Here is a 16,236-nt window from a genome sequence, read left to right as displayed (position 1 = left end):
TTAAAAACAAGGAAAATACTAAATTGGTAAAGAAAATTAACGTCAGAATTCACAGTGTGTCGGATTATTCAGGTGTCGGATTAGACAGTTTTCACTGTAGTACTTTGTCTAAAACAAAAGAAAGAAAATTAAAATTTAGGCATTGGTAAATTAAACTCCCTATTGTAGTTAAAAAAAGGTTTGTTCTAGTACGTGTACCTGAAGTCTGATTCCATGGACAGATCTGTTTGGGTAGAAGGGTTTCTTTAAACACTGCAATGCTTTTGTAGCATTCCCCAGCTGATTCAAAGCAGAAGCTAACATTCATGTTCACAAGGTATAGACGCTCTCCATATAGGTCCTCCAACATAAAACTGAAAAGAGTAAAGTTTTACTCAAAATACTTAATACTCAGCATCATCATTAAACAAATACATGCAACTTTCCTTTCATTATCTTTTCTTTCATTCACTAACACCTATAAACAGGTACATGTACCACTCAAGATCACAAACAATTTACATAAAATCAACAACTGTCACTTACAATTCAACTTTGTTATCTTGAACTCCAATATCTTTTTATACAGAAAAAATATTTATAATGAAAATTTAATTGGATAAGAATAGGTCAAACTTAAAGTGTTTATAGTATTTCATGGCATGCTCAAATCACAACATCCAGTCAAATACAAACATATAGTGCATTTGAATTGTTGTTATACCCGCACTTTCTAAAGAAAGTTCGGGTATATTGTTGTTACTCATGTCCGTCCGTTCGTCCGTCTGTCACACTTTTCTTCCCTGAACTCCTCTTACATTTTACACAGTAGCCTAATCATCTTTTGGGAGATGGTTGGTGGTGTCATGTAGATGTGCAGTAAGGTTTCGGAATTTTGATTTTGCCCCGGGGGGTCAAATGGGGGTCGAAAAATGACGTTTTTTATGCAAAAAGCCCCGTCTTCCCTGAACTCTTCTTACACTTTACACAGTAGCCTAATCATCTTTTGGGAAATGGTTGGGGGTGTCATGTAGATGTGCAGTAAGGTTTCGGAATTTTGATTTTGCCCCGGGGGGTCAAATGGGGGTCGAAAAATGACGTTTTTTATGCAAAAAGCCCCGTCTTCCCTGAACTCCTCTTACAATTTACACAGTAGCCTAATCATCTTTTGGGAGATGGTTGGGGGTGTCATGTAGATGTGCAGTAAGGTTTAGGAATTTTGATTTTGCCCCGAGGGGTCAAATGGGGGTCGAAAAAGAACGTTTTTTATGCAAAAAGCCCCGTCTTCCCTGAACTCCTCTTACATTTTACACAGTAGCCTAATCATCTTTTGGGAGATGGTTGGTGGTGTCATGTAGATGTGCAGTAAAGTTTCGGAAATTTGATTTTTCCCCGGGGGGGTCAAATGGGGGTCGAAAAATGACGTTTTTTATGCAAAAAGCCCCGTCTTCCCTGAACTCCTCTTACATTTTACACAGTAGCCTAATCATCTTTTGGGAGATGGTTGGTAGTGTCATGTAGATGTGCAGTAAGGTTTTGGAATGTTGATTTTGCCCCAAGGGGACTAATGGGGGTCGAAAAATGATGTTTTAAAAATGTCTTAAATGATTTCTTTAAAACTAAGCAAAATACATATAAAAAAGGATAGAGGTCAAGGTCACAGGAATGTGCAAGGTGAAGTTTTTGATGCAGTTTAGTAGCTTCACTGATACATATCAGCATATTATGTTTGATAAAAATATCTTGAATTATTTAATGAAACTGAGCTTAACAGTTTTTCTAAAAAAAGAGAGGTCAAAGGAAAGGTTGGGGCCAAAATGTTGTTGCAGTTGACAAGCTTACATCAGTATGAATTTACTATTAGCATATGAAGTTTGATAAAACTATATAATTAATGGTTTATTTAAAACTTAGATAAACACATATTTTAAAAAGTGAGGTCAAGGTCAAAGGAAAATTCAAGGTCAAAATAAGTTGATGTATTAATACCTCTCAGCAGTATGTATCAGCATATGGAGTTTGATAAATATATCTTGAATTGTTTATTCAAAACTGATCTAGACATTAATTTTAGAAAAGTGAGGTCAAGGTCACAGGAAAGGTCAAGGTAAAAAAGAGTGAAGCATTGTAAAGCTTACATCAGTATGTATCATCATGTGAAGACAGATGGAAGGGTGGAGGACGGACATGACAAAACTATACATGTATTCCTAATCATGGTGTGGCATAAAAAACTTGAATCTACATTATATGAGGATGTTTCCATCTATCAAGATTATACAAGCAAATTCAAAGAATTGTGGTCCTCTGCTTTCTGTGTTTTAGTGAATGGGATGCCATAATTTATGGCAGATTGTGTGTCAAATGTGCACCCCTATCATATATCAATTTTTGAAAATTGGGTCAAAGGGGAAAAATCATAGCATGCTCTCAAACATTTTGTTGCAGGTAATGTACATGTCAAATATGAAAGTCCTATCTCTTTTGATTCAAAAGTTATATATACAATATAATATTTTTGAAAAGTAGGTTAAACTTCTAGGTCAAGGTCACAGAGTCAAAAGTCATGATATATTTAGAAAAGTCTTTTCACATGTGTAATAAACATGTATAATTTGAATGCTCTTTCTTTTCTCTTTCAAAATGATCAATTTAAAATGTTATGTTTTGGAAAGTAGGTAAAACTTAAAGGTCAAGGTCTTACTTGGGTTAAAAAATCATAGTATATTTAGAAAGTTTTGTGGTAATGTACATGTGAAATATGAAAGCACTACCTCTTATTATTCAAAAGTTATGACCAAGGTTAAATTTATTGTGACAGATGCACATACTAGCTGTCAATAAGATGGACAGACTGACAGACAAATGAGATTTAATGTCCCCTCCCTTTCCCCAAAATGGGGGACAATAATGCCCTTGCTGTTCTTGAGAAGAAGATTTATGATGGAAAAAATCCCCTGCATATTTCTTAACGCAAATCAATATTGTGTTTTCATGTCATTTTGTTTGTTGTTAAACATCTCTCTCAGGAATTTTTCACTCATATGGAGACACCACCACTTGAAAAATAATGAGAACAAATTAGATTTGAGGTCAATATTCATTTTTGGAGTTTTCAACCATTAAGACGTAAAGAAATATTAACTCGATCCTTCCCCTCACCCCTTCCCAGACTCCTGTTTGTTCATGTATGCAAACTACTACTTGTTTTTACATTTTAAAAAAATGTTTCTACAAATAGTTTAATGTGGTCCATCTCTGAATGATTTTCATTCCTAATTTTAGGAACATAGGTTGACACAAATTCATGAATAAAATGTCAAGTAATCTTATCATTGATGCACTTTTATTTAATCTAATGCAGTCATATTCAAATTGTGAACATTTCCAGCTCATTAGGAGAGTGGGGATGACCTCTAGGGGTTCATAACCTTTATACCATTAAATTTACATAACATAATAACACAAGTAACAAAATTATGTATAGTCAAATGAAAAAAGTTTCCTACTATTTAGGAGTCACATGATCATTTGTCAATAAAAATGACTTTGGATGCCAGTGTCCCTCCACCCTAGAAAACAGACCCAACCATAACTTCTTTTTTTTTTTTTTTGCTTCTCAGGAAATTCTGGTCTGGAACCAACCCTCCCCCCACCTCCCTCCCAGAAAAAAAAATTCCGGATCTTGTAACTGAATGTAACGTTGATAACGGGGGATAACTCTTCAGAATGTGAAATTTGTCTATTGTAGCATCGGATGACTTTTGATCCTTTAAACTTGAACCTAACCGTTTGCATTTCAGACTATTTTACCCAAATCTATACCAAAGCTTGTACTTACCGATTGTCATTATTTAGGCCTTGTCATCTTCATGAAATATAATCCAGTTAAAACACAAAATGAAATAATTCCTACTGACATATATGCAATGATGCACATTAGTAGCCTACTGCACGTGCAGTGAAATCTAAAATGATAATGCCAATGGTAAAACTAGTACTTAAGTTGGGTACGTGACGCAAGCCCAATGTGATGCAGGTGTTCAGATACATGTATAGTGCAAGAACAAATTGAAAATTATCATTTACAAAAGATGTTTTATTTTAACTTTGCCATCTAGGCCTATTTCCAAAAACAGGCAAATAAGGTGTGTTTGTGTGTGTGTGTGTTGATGGGAGAGGGGTGCGGGTTGACTAAATTGATTGTGTATATGGCAGCTTTCAAGAAGTTTCTGCCTAATCAAATATAAATAAACTTTGCACATTTTGAAAAAATTCATCAAAAATGCTTTACACTAATTTGAATAATATTATTTTTTGTTAATCTATATTAGAAAATAGATTTAAAAAGTTCCAATTACGTACAAGTAGAATTTTTAGCGAGGATTTAATTTTGGCATTATTAGCGAGGGTGCTGACATCGCTAAAATTGAATACCGCTGAAAATTAATTGCTTATTATTTGTAAAAGCTTCTTGAATTAGCATTTTAAAATCGCTAAAATTACTTCTCGCTAAAAATAAAATACCAGATTTTAGGTAGAAATCGCTAAATTTGCGTTTCGCTAAAATTTCCACTTATACAGTATGTGCCAAAAATTTATACACCCCCCCCCTTTATCAAACCTAATTTACATTATTAATTTAATTCTGTTGTTTTATTTCCGACTGGTAATCAATTATGAATATGAAATACCAATAAGATGGAGTCCCATGGGTCACATGGTCACTAGCTGCAAATCTGTAGCGTTATGGTTTTATATATTAGTCTTTGACCATAAAGCTACAGATCCTGTAATGCAAAAAAGGTGCAATTTACGGCGCAATATTTTTGCGCACTTCTGGGGAGAATTTCTCCACTTTCCAGCATCGGTTAATTTACTGCCTTTCACTCCCTAATTCTAGGCACATTGTTTAACTAATCTGTATATTTTATCCATCTCCAATCCTTTTATAGTCGTCTCTACACGTGATAAACTCGCTTGATTAAAATTATTTGTTAGATTGCTGAAAATTCACATCAAGCGAGTTTATTGCCTGTAGAGATGACTATAAATGGCTGGGGGTGGACAAAATATATATATTGGCTACAGAATGTGTCTAGAATTAGGGAGTAAAAGGTAGTTGATTGACCAATGCTAGAAAGTGGAGAAAAACTGCCCAAAAGTGCGCAAAAAATATTGCGCCATAAATTGCACCTTTTTTGCATATGGGGATCTGTAGCGTTATGGTCAAAGACAAATATATAAAACCATAACGCTGCAGATCTGCCGCTACATGGTCACCTGAGCATATTATGCTCAATTTGATGAATACATGTATTATGTAAATTATTGAATTATATTGACTTTTTCCTTGGTAAAGCCCAATATGAAGAAGTGTGCATTTAGAGGCAAACACCTTAGTGCGGGTATTACTGTCTCATGACAGCATCTAGTTATGGAATGCATCCTATGGCTGAAATGTACTCACTCTAATCTGACAACCCCTCCTAGCCAAAGATGCTCAAGTTTCCCTGAAAAAAAGAAGATACACCTTAGTTTTTATTGTTAGAAATTATCATTAAAAACTCATTAATACTAATAATTTCTTTATTTTTTGTCATTTAACACTGCCACAAATCAAACTCAGTGTGATCAATACCTATAGAATGTCCTGGATGCCTCAGGATATGATATACCTATACTCATCCAATTATATTTTCAATGTAAATATTTTTTTCTTCATAAAAAGTAAGAGAGTTATTATTATGAAAATATATCAAAACTCTCATATATTTCTATAACTCGTCATAATAGTCTTTAGCTTCTTTGATTCAAAAATATTATGTTCAAGTTTGTGAAAGATGTAGGATGACATTTTTACACATATTAATAGAATCATGCATTCATTACTACCAGTGTGGGATAGTGAAATTCCAGTGAGCTAGGGGACAAGATTCACAGTGTAGGAGGAGGTTTTGCCAAGCCGTAAACTGTGAATCTGGGCCACGAGGTTAAATTTCACTATCCCACACCAGTATGTAATGAGTGATTATTTTTCTCGCATTATTTTATCCAAAATAACCGCCTGTCAATGACGTTGCTATTAGGCTAAAAATATATCTTTTTAACTTTCCAGTTTCCATCTAATTAAATTTCTGAATACACCATCAGAAAAAGCGTACCTGAAAATGGTTTACACATAGTGTAAACTAAGAAAATAAATTTCAGTCCATATAAATTTATATGATTAAAAATGGAAATAAAAACATATCTAACCGATAACGTACAAATTCATTTTAGAAGACTCCTTCCGCGATCTAAACATAATCCCACTTAAAAAGTGAAAATACGACAATATTCTGAATGAAAATAAGTGAATTTTATTAAGTTAAATAACAAAATTTTAAGTTTATGTGATATTTTTAAACACTGTTCCAAAGAAGAAATGTTTACATTATCGTTTGTGGCATAGTAATACACAGTGTAAGACAGAAAAATCTCACACTGCTGTCTCACACATGACAGGTCAATCTAACATTGGTGATTATGCGAGAAATATCCCTCTCAATCTTCCATCTCATTGCATAATAATGAAATACATGTAAATGAAAACTTTGAAACTTAAGATAATTATTTACCAAATGGATAATCAACAAGTGAAATTTCCCTCTTCAGTTTCTCTACTCCAATATGCAGGTTTGCATTACATGGATCAATGGTTAGGAAAACTCTGAAGTTGTGACGTAAAAAGTCCACATTAAAACAGCACTCTACAGAAGTACAATCCTCCAACAAATGACAAAGACCTTCAGGAATGCTGGGTCTGGATACAGATTTGGTACATGCTAAAAATAAAGTCAACAATCACTCACTTTATTTTGAAATTCAAGTACTGCATAAGTACTTTAAAAAGTGGGCTTCATATTTTATCGGCTTGGCATGGACATTGATGAATTCATGAATAAAAAATACACTAATTCATGATTATGTAATTAACTCCATACCCAATAATGGTGCTTAATTTTGAATGTGCCAAATTACGTACACATGCAATATACTCAGTATATTACAGAAATGACAGGTAACGTGGCACAGGTTACAAAAGAGACAATGCTTTAAACTGTTATGCTATTTCTGTCCAAACAAAAAAAAAAAAATTTTCTCTTTACTGGCATAAATTGGTAACCAGAAGTCTCTGTCGAGACTGAAGCTCTACTGGTTTGAACTTATAGCAAAGGAAGAGAAAGAACTTAAGCAGCTGGGATTTGAAACTTTATAAACAGCATTAAATAGAATAATGATCGTTGATAAAGTCTCTTTATGTTCTTAGTGTAGTCTACTTGTGTGCCAAGTTATACTGAAATCAGACCAAAACTGTAGGAGGAGTAGCATTTTGAAACAATTTTACAGACATTTCTATTTTTAGTAACCACGGCAACACCGTTCATCAAAATTACAATTCGATACACAGAATTATGTATCTTAGTGTAGTCTACTTGTGTGCCAAGTTATATTGAAATCAGACCAAAACTATAGGAGGAGTAGCATTTTGAAACAATTTTACAGATATTTCTATTTTTAGTAACCACGACAACATCATTCATCATATAAAAAACCGATATACAGAATTATGTATCTTAGTGTATTCTACTTATGTGCCAAGTTATGCTGAAATCAGACCAAAACTGTAGGAGGAGTAGCATTTTGAAACAATTTTACAGAAATTTCTATTTTTAGTAACCACGGCAACATCGTTCATCGAAATCAAAAACCAATATACAGAATTATGTATCTTAGTGTAGTCTACTTGTGTGCCAAGTTATACTGAAATCAGACCAAAACTGTAGGAGGAGTAGCATTTTGAAAGAATTTCACAGAAATTTCTATTTTTAGTAACCACAGCAACACCGTTCATCGAAATCAAAAACCGTTACACAGAATTATGTATCTTAGTGTATTCTACTTGTTTGCCAACTTATACTGAAATCAGATCAAAACTGTAGGAGGAGAGCATTTTGAAAGAATTTCACAGAAATTTCTATTTATAGTAACCTGGGCAACACCGTTCATCGAAATCAAAAACCGATACACGGAATTATGTATCTTAGTGTAGTCTACTTGTGTGCCAAGTTATACTGAAATCAGACCAAAATTGTAGGAGGAGTAGCATTTTGAAAGAATTTCACAGAAATTTCTATTTTTAGTAACCACGGCAACACCATTCATCGAAATCAAAAACCGATATACAGAATTATGTATCTTAGTGTAGTCTACTTGTGTGCCAAGTTATACTGAAATCAGACCAAAACTGTACGAGGAGTAGCATTTTGAAAGAATTTCACAGAAATTTCTATTTTTAGTAACCACGGCAACACCGTTCATCGAAATCAAAAACCGATGCACAAAGTTATGTATCTTAGTGTAGTCTACTTGTGTGCCAAGTTATATTGAAATCAGACCAAAACTGTAAGAGGAGTAGCATTTTGAAACAATTTTAAAGAAATTTCTATTTTTAGTAACCATGGCAACACCATTCATCGAAATCAAAAACCGATAAACAGAATTATGTATCTTAGTGTAGTCTACTTGTGTGCCAAGTTATATTGAAATCAGACCAAAACTGTAGGAGGAGTAGCATTTTGAAACAATTTCACAGACATTTCTATTTTTAGTAACCACGGCAACACCGTTCATCGAAATCAAAAACCGATACACAGAATTATGTATCTTAGTGTAGTCTACTTGTGTGCCAAGTTATACTGAAATCAGACCAAAACTGTAGGAGGAGTAGCATTTTGAAAGAATTTCACAGAAATTTCTATTTTTAGTAACCACGGCAACACCGTTCATCGAAATCAAAAACCGATACACAGAATTATGTATCTTAGTGTAGTCTACTTGTGTGCCAAGTTATACTGAAATCAGACCAAAACTGTAGGAGGAGTAGCATTTTGAAAGAATTTCACAGAAATTTCTATTTTTAGTAACCACGGCAACACCATTCATCGAAATCAAAAACCGATACACAGAATTATGTATCTTAGTGTAGTCTACTTGTGTGCCAAGTTATAATGAAATCAGACCAAAACTGTAGGAGGAGTAGCATTTTGAAACAATTTTACAGAAATTTCTATTTTTAGTAACCACGGCAACACCGTTCATCGAAATCAAAAACCGATACACAGAATTATGTATCTTAGTGTAGTCTACTTGTGTGCCAAGTTATACTGAAATCAGACCAAAACTGTAGGAGGAGTAGCATTTTGAAAGAATTTCACAGAAATTTCTATTTTTAGTAACCACGGCAACACCGTTCATCGAAATCAAAAACCGATACACAGAATTATGTATCTTAGTGTAGTCTACTTGTGTGCCAAGTTATATTGAAATTAGACCAAAACTGTAGGAGGAGTAGCATTTTGAAAAATTGTTTACAGACAGACGGACGGACGCCGGACGCATTACTATCGCATAAGCTCTTCTGGTCTCTGACCAGTAGAGCTAAAAATGAAGGAAGGAAAATTTCAGGAAAATGTATTGACTTACAAGAGGTCCATCCAAAACTTGAAGTCGGGCTTGTTAACCGACATATCGTTTCAAGGTACTGTGACAATGCAAGCTCATCCAGGAGTTTAGCAAGTTTGTATTCATTGTCAATCAGGTCTGTAGCATTTTCTAGTTTATTCTCAAATAGCCATGATTGGAGAGAAAAGTCTGAAAAAGATATATGGAAAATATTAATGTCTTTGATCAGACAGGTGAAGCTTACCTTCATATATTTTGTTTTTTATCTAGGAAACATGCTCTTCTTACTCTGAATTCTGTAACTTCGATCCCAGGAACACTGAGCTTTAGGAATTGCGACCTTGTTGAACACAGTAAATGTTGCCGTTGTACTGCACTGAGGATTAATAGACTCGTAACAGTCCATCACATCCAGGGAAAGTAGGTAGACATCTTCCTCTGGCAGGTCATACACAATATACCTGAATATTTTAATTTATATTTAGTACATTTAGACAATGCATATTTGATAAATTTGGTTAAATTAGTTTTGTACGGTAATGAAAGCCTGCGGTATTACTTACCTGATTCTGTAAACTCCTAGAAGCTTGAATTCATATGCATTACCTAATATAGGAAACAGTATAACAAAGAATTCGTTATAATACTAATGAAATAGTTAATGAAAATTATTGTTTTTGAAATATGCAAGAAAAGTAAACATTAATGCATTTTACATTTTGGATTTTTTACTCTGAATCCACAGACATTTAACCTACCCCAAAGAAATCCATCAAGAGTTTGGTTGTGGAAGACTTGTTCTATCTGTATGCTGAGGCTACTGGTACAGTGGTCAATGTTGAAGGAGATTTCATAGTTCCTCTTCAGAAGTGAAGCATGCACACAACATCTCACTCCAGTACAAGTGAGCAGCAGGTCACAATTTACACTAGGGTCCAGAGTGGGTAAGCTGACATTCATGGCACAGCCTATTTTAAAGATACATTTCCATATGATTGTGCTCTTTTAACATTCAGACAAATTTTAACATTGTTGTACAAGTTGTATATCATTTTCACAGTCACTAGTTGTGACTGTTCTTTGTAAGTAACGTAAATCACATATTACTATTGCTTATAAATACCAAATAGTTTCTTGCAAAAATAAGGTGTCATGGAATTTTTATGATATACAATTTACTAGATAAAGGTTATCTTCTTTGGAGTTGTGGCACACCTTCCCGAAAATGCAACAAAACAATTTTCATGGTCCTAGAAGTCAGAGTGTGCCATATATTCTCAGACATGAAAATGTCAAGATATAAGCAGACTGAGACAGGCAGATGGAAAAGTCTATATCATAATACAACCTATCAAACGATGTATAACATAAATGGTTCTAAGGAAATTAAGTGCACCTAGTACTTGATTTAAATAGCACCGCAAATTTTAAAATTAATTAAATTTTCTTTATCTAACCTGTCTTCCATCCTTGGATTCTTCCTGATGAATTGTCAGGTGTAATGGTACACATTGGCTTTCTGGAGTATGATGCAATACCAAGTTCTTCCATAAGCTGTGGTATGTAAGGATCTTCTATTTCATTTATGCTCATGTTCACGCCTTTTTCCAACTTCCAAACATATAGTGAAAACCCTTCAAAAGCATTTAATATATATTAAGATCATTCCATTGATCAGAAAAGAAAAATAAAAGATTTTTCAACATAAATTTGTTGACAAACCTTTAATCTGAAAATCCCTCGACCAGTCACAGACAGCTTTTGGTATCAATGAGTTTTTGAACAGTACATGATGAACATCACAGTTGTCTGGCTCATAGCACTGACTAATGTTCATACTTAGAAGATACTTGTGTTCATTATAGAGATTCTGAATTACCATACTGCAATGTCAAAAGATAGGTAATCAAAGATTACGAAGCTCACCTCGACAAATGTTATCAATGTAAGTAATGCAAATCTCACATCATATTTTCTAAATAGTTGGTATTTATCCCAGCAACAATATTCTTGCAAGTTCTGTTTAACCTCTTACATGGCATATACACATTTCTAAGCCTTTAGTGTGAAAAACATGTATAGTGTAAACAAATATTTATAATACTCTTGTTTGGGAAAATATAGGTCAGATCTAGCATCCAAAGCAAGTCTGGTAGTGTCCATCCCTAGATGCATCATCCATGCAAGTTTGGTCCGGGGGGGCTTATAGTTACTTGGGAATGAAAATTAGGTCAGATCCAGCATCCGAAGCAAGTCTGGTAGTGTCCATCCCTATATGCATCATCCATGCAAGTTCGGTCCGGGTAGTGCTTATAGTTCCTTGGGAATGGAACTGCTCCAAAAACTTTAACATGGTCACTCATCTGGAAAATGTAGGTCAGATCCAGCATCCGAAGCAAGTCTGGTAGTGTCCATCCATAGATGCATGATGCAAGTTTGGTTCAGGTAGGGCTTATAGTTCCTTGGGAATGGACTTGCTCTTAAAACTTTAACCTGGGACGCAGATGCCAGCTCCGGGGGTATAGCATAAGCTCATCTCGACTTCATCGAGGTGAGCTAAAAATTTATCATATATATATTAAATCAAAGCTATTAACGTTATATAATTATTTTTTTAAAACACTTCATTCAAAGGAAATTGTAATTTATTACCTTATTAAATAAACCCCATACATGTCCACCCTCATCTCTTCTCCTAAAATATATAAATATGATACATTAAATTTTACTCTATATTTGTCTGCAATTATTTAAAATAATAAGTGAATTCTGGGACTTGAGATTTCAAGGCTTTGAACCCCACTTATATTTAAGTGTTGCAATGTAACCAAGGCTGATGGGCCACAACACTCATATGAGTTGTCCTGTCTGAAAATTTTTGACTTGTCCAATTTATTCTAATGCAAAACTTTGAGACAGCACTGTGAACCTACTCTAGTCTTCAGATTGGTTGTATGTTGTTTAACGTCCCTCTCAAATATTTTTCACTCATATGTAGACACCACCACTTGCCAGTGGAGAGCTACAAATTTTGAACTATACTCTGTACTCAGGGCCATTAAGCAGTGACAGATCTTTTTCCTGCCAGCACCTACTGTGACACGGTACTCAGTTTATACAATCTCATCGGAAGGACCGATCTCCATGTTCTACAGTGGGATGTGAACCCAAGACGTAAGGATCAACTCCTTACTTCTGGATGTCACTCTAAAGCAGACGTGCTAAGCACTGCTTCATGCGCGAAACTTGAAGTCAAGATTTGTACAAACTTGAAGCAACACTACAAAATGTGTTCTGTTTTCTGATATGCTGTTCTTTATAGAAAATATTTTTTTCTTTCATTTGCTTAATTTAAGTTAAACCAAAATTTTTACATGTTAAAGGGACTTCCTTCAATTACACTTTTTTGTAAAAGTGGGCTATCTTTCAGACAAATGAATGAAGGGATGTCAAATATATACCTCTTTGTATGCAACTCCGTATACAGGGTTATTTTTGCCCCGTCTTACTTTCACCCTTTTACACTTACTTACAAATTTGCCCCGTTTTAAATTCACCTAGTCCAGTTCTGTTTAAAAAATTTTACTGTGTTCTTTGAATTTTCCCAGTTTTAAATTCATCCACTTGTGACAAGGGTGAAAGGGGCAAAAATAAAATGGGGGCAAAACTTTCCCTTTATACAGTATCACCTTAAAAGAAGAGCTTTGTTTATTTTGCTTTAACATTTTCCCACTTACCCCATTTGATGGCCAACAAGCTGATGTCAAAATGAAGTTTTTCTATCTCTATTCTCATGTTGAATCTACAGGAATTAATTTTCAGTGTGAAATCTACATTTCTGGACAGCACACTGTCAAACATACAACATGTGACTGTTGTACAGTTAGAAGCCAGGAAACAGTTAATCTTGTCCGAGGCTGGGAACTGGGTGATTCCATGAACCTTTCCGCACTCTGTAAATGTAAACAAGATGCATGGTCAATCACCTTAAATTTAAGTGAATTGTTCTCATAAAATATAAGATAACATTATAAAAACACAATCTTGTAATAATCATTTATTTCAATTGGGAGCAGCAGATAGTCAATAGTTCAATAGACCGTTTCACGGTAACTGCGGTACTGCTCTTCTCAGGGCAAAATGATATAGTTTGGTGAAATATGACGTAAAGGTAATTGTTAAAGATACATCATTTAATTATCTGTCAAACTAGAAATATGTCCATAGGACATGAATGCCCCGCCGAGGATATATTAGTAAAGCTACATGAAAATTTGTATGTGTATAAAATTTGATCAGTTTGGTTCAGGCAGGGCTTATAGTTACTTGGAAATGAAAATATATAGGTCAGATCCAGCGTCCGAAGCAAGTCTGGTAGTGCCCATCCCTAGATGCATCATCCATGCAAGTTTGGTTCAGGCAGGGCTTATAGTTACTTGGGAATGAAAATATAGGTCATATCCAGCATCCGAAGCAAGTCTGGAAGTGTCCATCCCTAGATGCATCATCCATTCAAGTTTGGTTCAGGCAGGGCTTATAGTTACTAGGGAATGAAAATGTAGGTCAGATCCAGCATCCGAAGCAAGTCTGGTAGTGTCCATCCCTAGATGCATCATCCATGCAAGTTTGGTTGAGGTAGGGCTTATAGTTACTTGGGAATGAAATTGTGGGTCAGATCCAGCATCCGAAGCAAGTCTGGTAGTGTCCATCCCTAGATGCATCATCCATGTAAGTTTGGTCCAAGTAGGGCTTTTAGTTCCTTAGGAATGGACCTGCTCCAAAAACTTTAACCTGGTCACTCATCTGGAAAATGTAGGTCAGATCCAGCATCTGAAGCAAGTCTGGTAGTGTTCATCCCGAGATGCATCATCCATGCAAGTTTGCATCAACATGTGAAGTTTGATAACACCATCTTGAATGGTATGTTTAAAACTGAGCTAAACACTAATTTAAGAAAAGTGAGGTCAAGGTCAAAGGAAAGGTCAAAAAATGTTGATGCAGTTGCAAAGCTCTCATCAATATCTATCAGCATATGAAGTTTGATGAAAATATCTTGGATCTTTGAACAGAGCTAAACGCAAAGTGTGACGGAAGGACAGAGCCCCGGCCATATTCATGGCGGGGCATAAATAAACTTTGCCAAACATTATTATTTTTCCCTGAAAAAGAGCAGTACCACAGTTACCATGAAGGGGCTAATGTGTATAATTTGTCTAGTAGATTCCTATATTTATGATGTTTGAAGGTTGGGGTCCATCCCCTCCAGTCTCAGTGCATGGGAAGCAAGATTTGACAATTTTTGTTCCTCTCCAATAAGACTTACAGACAAGGAATAATCTTGCTATATTTTTCCCCAGATAAGGCAATTTCAAAAAAAAAATATTTGAAAATGTGTTACCATCTTTCCAGTAATTGGTATGAGGAACATAATTCTCAGACTCTCTGGAACAAGAGTCTTTCTTCAGGTACTGAGAAATTAACAGGTCTTCTTGAAGCAAATAGCTGTCCCGTTCAGATAGTGTGATAATGTGCTTGTCAGATTTCCACTGGTTCAATGAAAAGTCTGAAAAGAAAGAGAAATCAATGCAAATGTTGTCTTCTTAGAATTGATATTTTACGCTTAGAGCACAATAAATAGGTTGTACAAAATTTTGAGAGATCCTCTTTTTCTAGTTAGCATATCACTCTATTCAGATTATTTAGCTTTTTCTGCCTTTCATGATAAAATTCATAAATTGACTGTATTAAAATTTCAGAGTTTTTTTTGGTTAAGTGTTTAAAAACATTTCAAAACAATAAATCATGCCATATTTTCTCTGCTAAAACCAATTTTCAGATTTTCATCAGGGATCACTAAAACGAAAGTATATCTGCTTTATCCATGAGAAAGGAGATCCCTTGTTAAAGGTTATCAACAAGAAGTATTCAGTGGTGGGATAATTCCTAATGTGTCTGCCATGCATGCTGAAGACACAAGGAGTTGAACTCAACATTGAACTTACTAGTAATAGCAAATCCAGAGTACAGCCGACAAACTTTTTTATGCAGTAAGGCATTTTGGAACACTGTACTCTCAAACCTACAGGCACCACTGGATTCCAAACAAAAGCTTATCTGTAGAGTGATCTGGTATTTTCTTTCTGCTTTCAAGTCATAAACTCTATATCTGCAAAAGAATTTTTATAACTATTCATAATGTTACAATGATCATGATGATGTTAGTCTCTGTCAAAATAATGTTAGATAAATCATGGAAAATGACATCTGAAGTCTTAATGTCTGTAAATATTTGATATAGCCATTATTAATAAGATATCACTAGACCTGCCTTTACATACTATAGACAGACATCTACTGCAAGCATCACCTAATTTGCCAAATTGAAATCTTTGCTTTCTTAATGGTTAACTAGACTTTGAGGCTTTATCATTTTTCAACACATTCACATTTCATTACATCTTGTAAAATCAAGTTTAATACATGTGTAGTTTTAATTTTTAGCCTCAATTTTTAAAACACAGAGAAATACATGAGTTTTCATATGCATGGAATGTCAAATTCTATATACATTTTGTTACACAGTACATAACATACCCTTTGAACAGAGCATTAAACTTGAATCTTTATTAAATAAGGATGCTTTTAATTACACAAGATGTCATTCTTAGCTTGACAGCACTTCAGAAGACCCCCTTCCAATTTTATAACACTATTTCCTCTGGATCACAATTCTATGAAATCACATTTTTA

At 34.6% G+C, this 16,236-nt stretch overlaps 1 protein-coding gene across 1 annotated transcript in view; it reads right to left on the bottom strand.

The window, feature by feature from the left end:
* Window positions 1-11,377, bottom strand: part of LOC134244633 (uncharacterized) — a gene marked incomplete at its 3' end in the record, with an annotated part of 32,054 nt that extends 20,677 nt beyond the window's left edge. The window contains exons 1-9 of the mRNA XM_062726892.1: window positions 11,209-11,377; window positions 10,944-11,120; window positions 10,245-10,454; window positions 10,050-10,092; window positions 9,775-9,947; window positions 9,508-9,675; window positions 6,600-6,806; window positions 5,450-5,492; window positions 199-353 (exon numbers count right to left, since the gene is read on the bottom strand). Coding sequence (XP_062582876.1) covers window positions 199-353; window positions 5,450-5,492; window positions 6,600-6,806; window positions 9,508-9,675; window positions 9,775-9,947; window positions 10,050-10,092; window positions 10,245-10,454; window positions 10,944-11,120; window positions 11,209-11,368 — 1,336 coding nt within the window. The remainder of the gene's footprint in view (window positions 1-198; window positions 354-5,449; window positions 5,493-6,599; window positions 6,807-9,507; window positions 9,676-9,774; window positions 9,948-10,049; window positions 10,093-10,244; window positions 10,455-10,943; window positions 11,121-11,208) is intronic.
* Between the last annotated feature and the right edge of the window lie 4,859 nt (window positions 11,378-16,236).

This window comes from Saccostrea cucullata, unplaced genomic scaffold, assembly GCF_032062105.1.
Source record: "Saccostrea cucullata isolate Sc308-1 unplaced genomic scaffold, CSIRO_AGI_Scuc_v1 ctg2447, whole genome shotgun sequence".
Lineage (NCBI taxonomy): Eukaryota > Metazoa > Mollusca > Bivalvia > Ostreida > Ostreidae > Saccostrea > Saccostrea cuccullata.
This window is presented reverse-complemented; position numbering and strand designations above follow the sequence as displayed.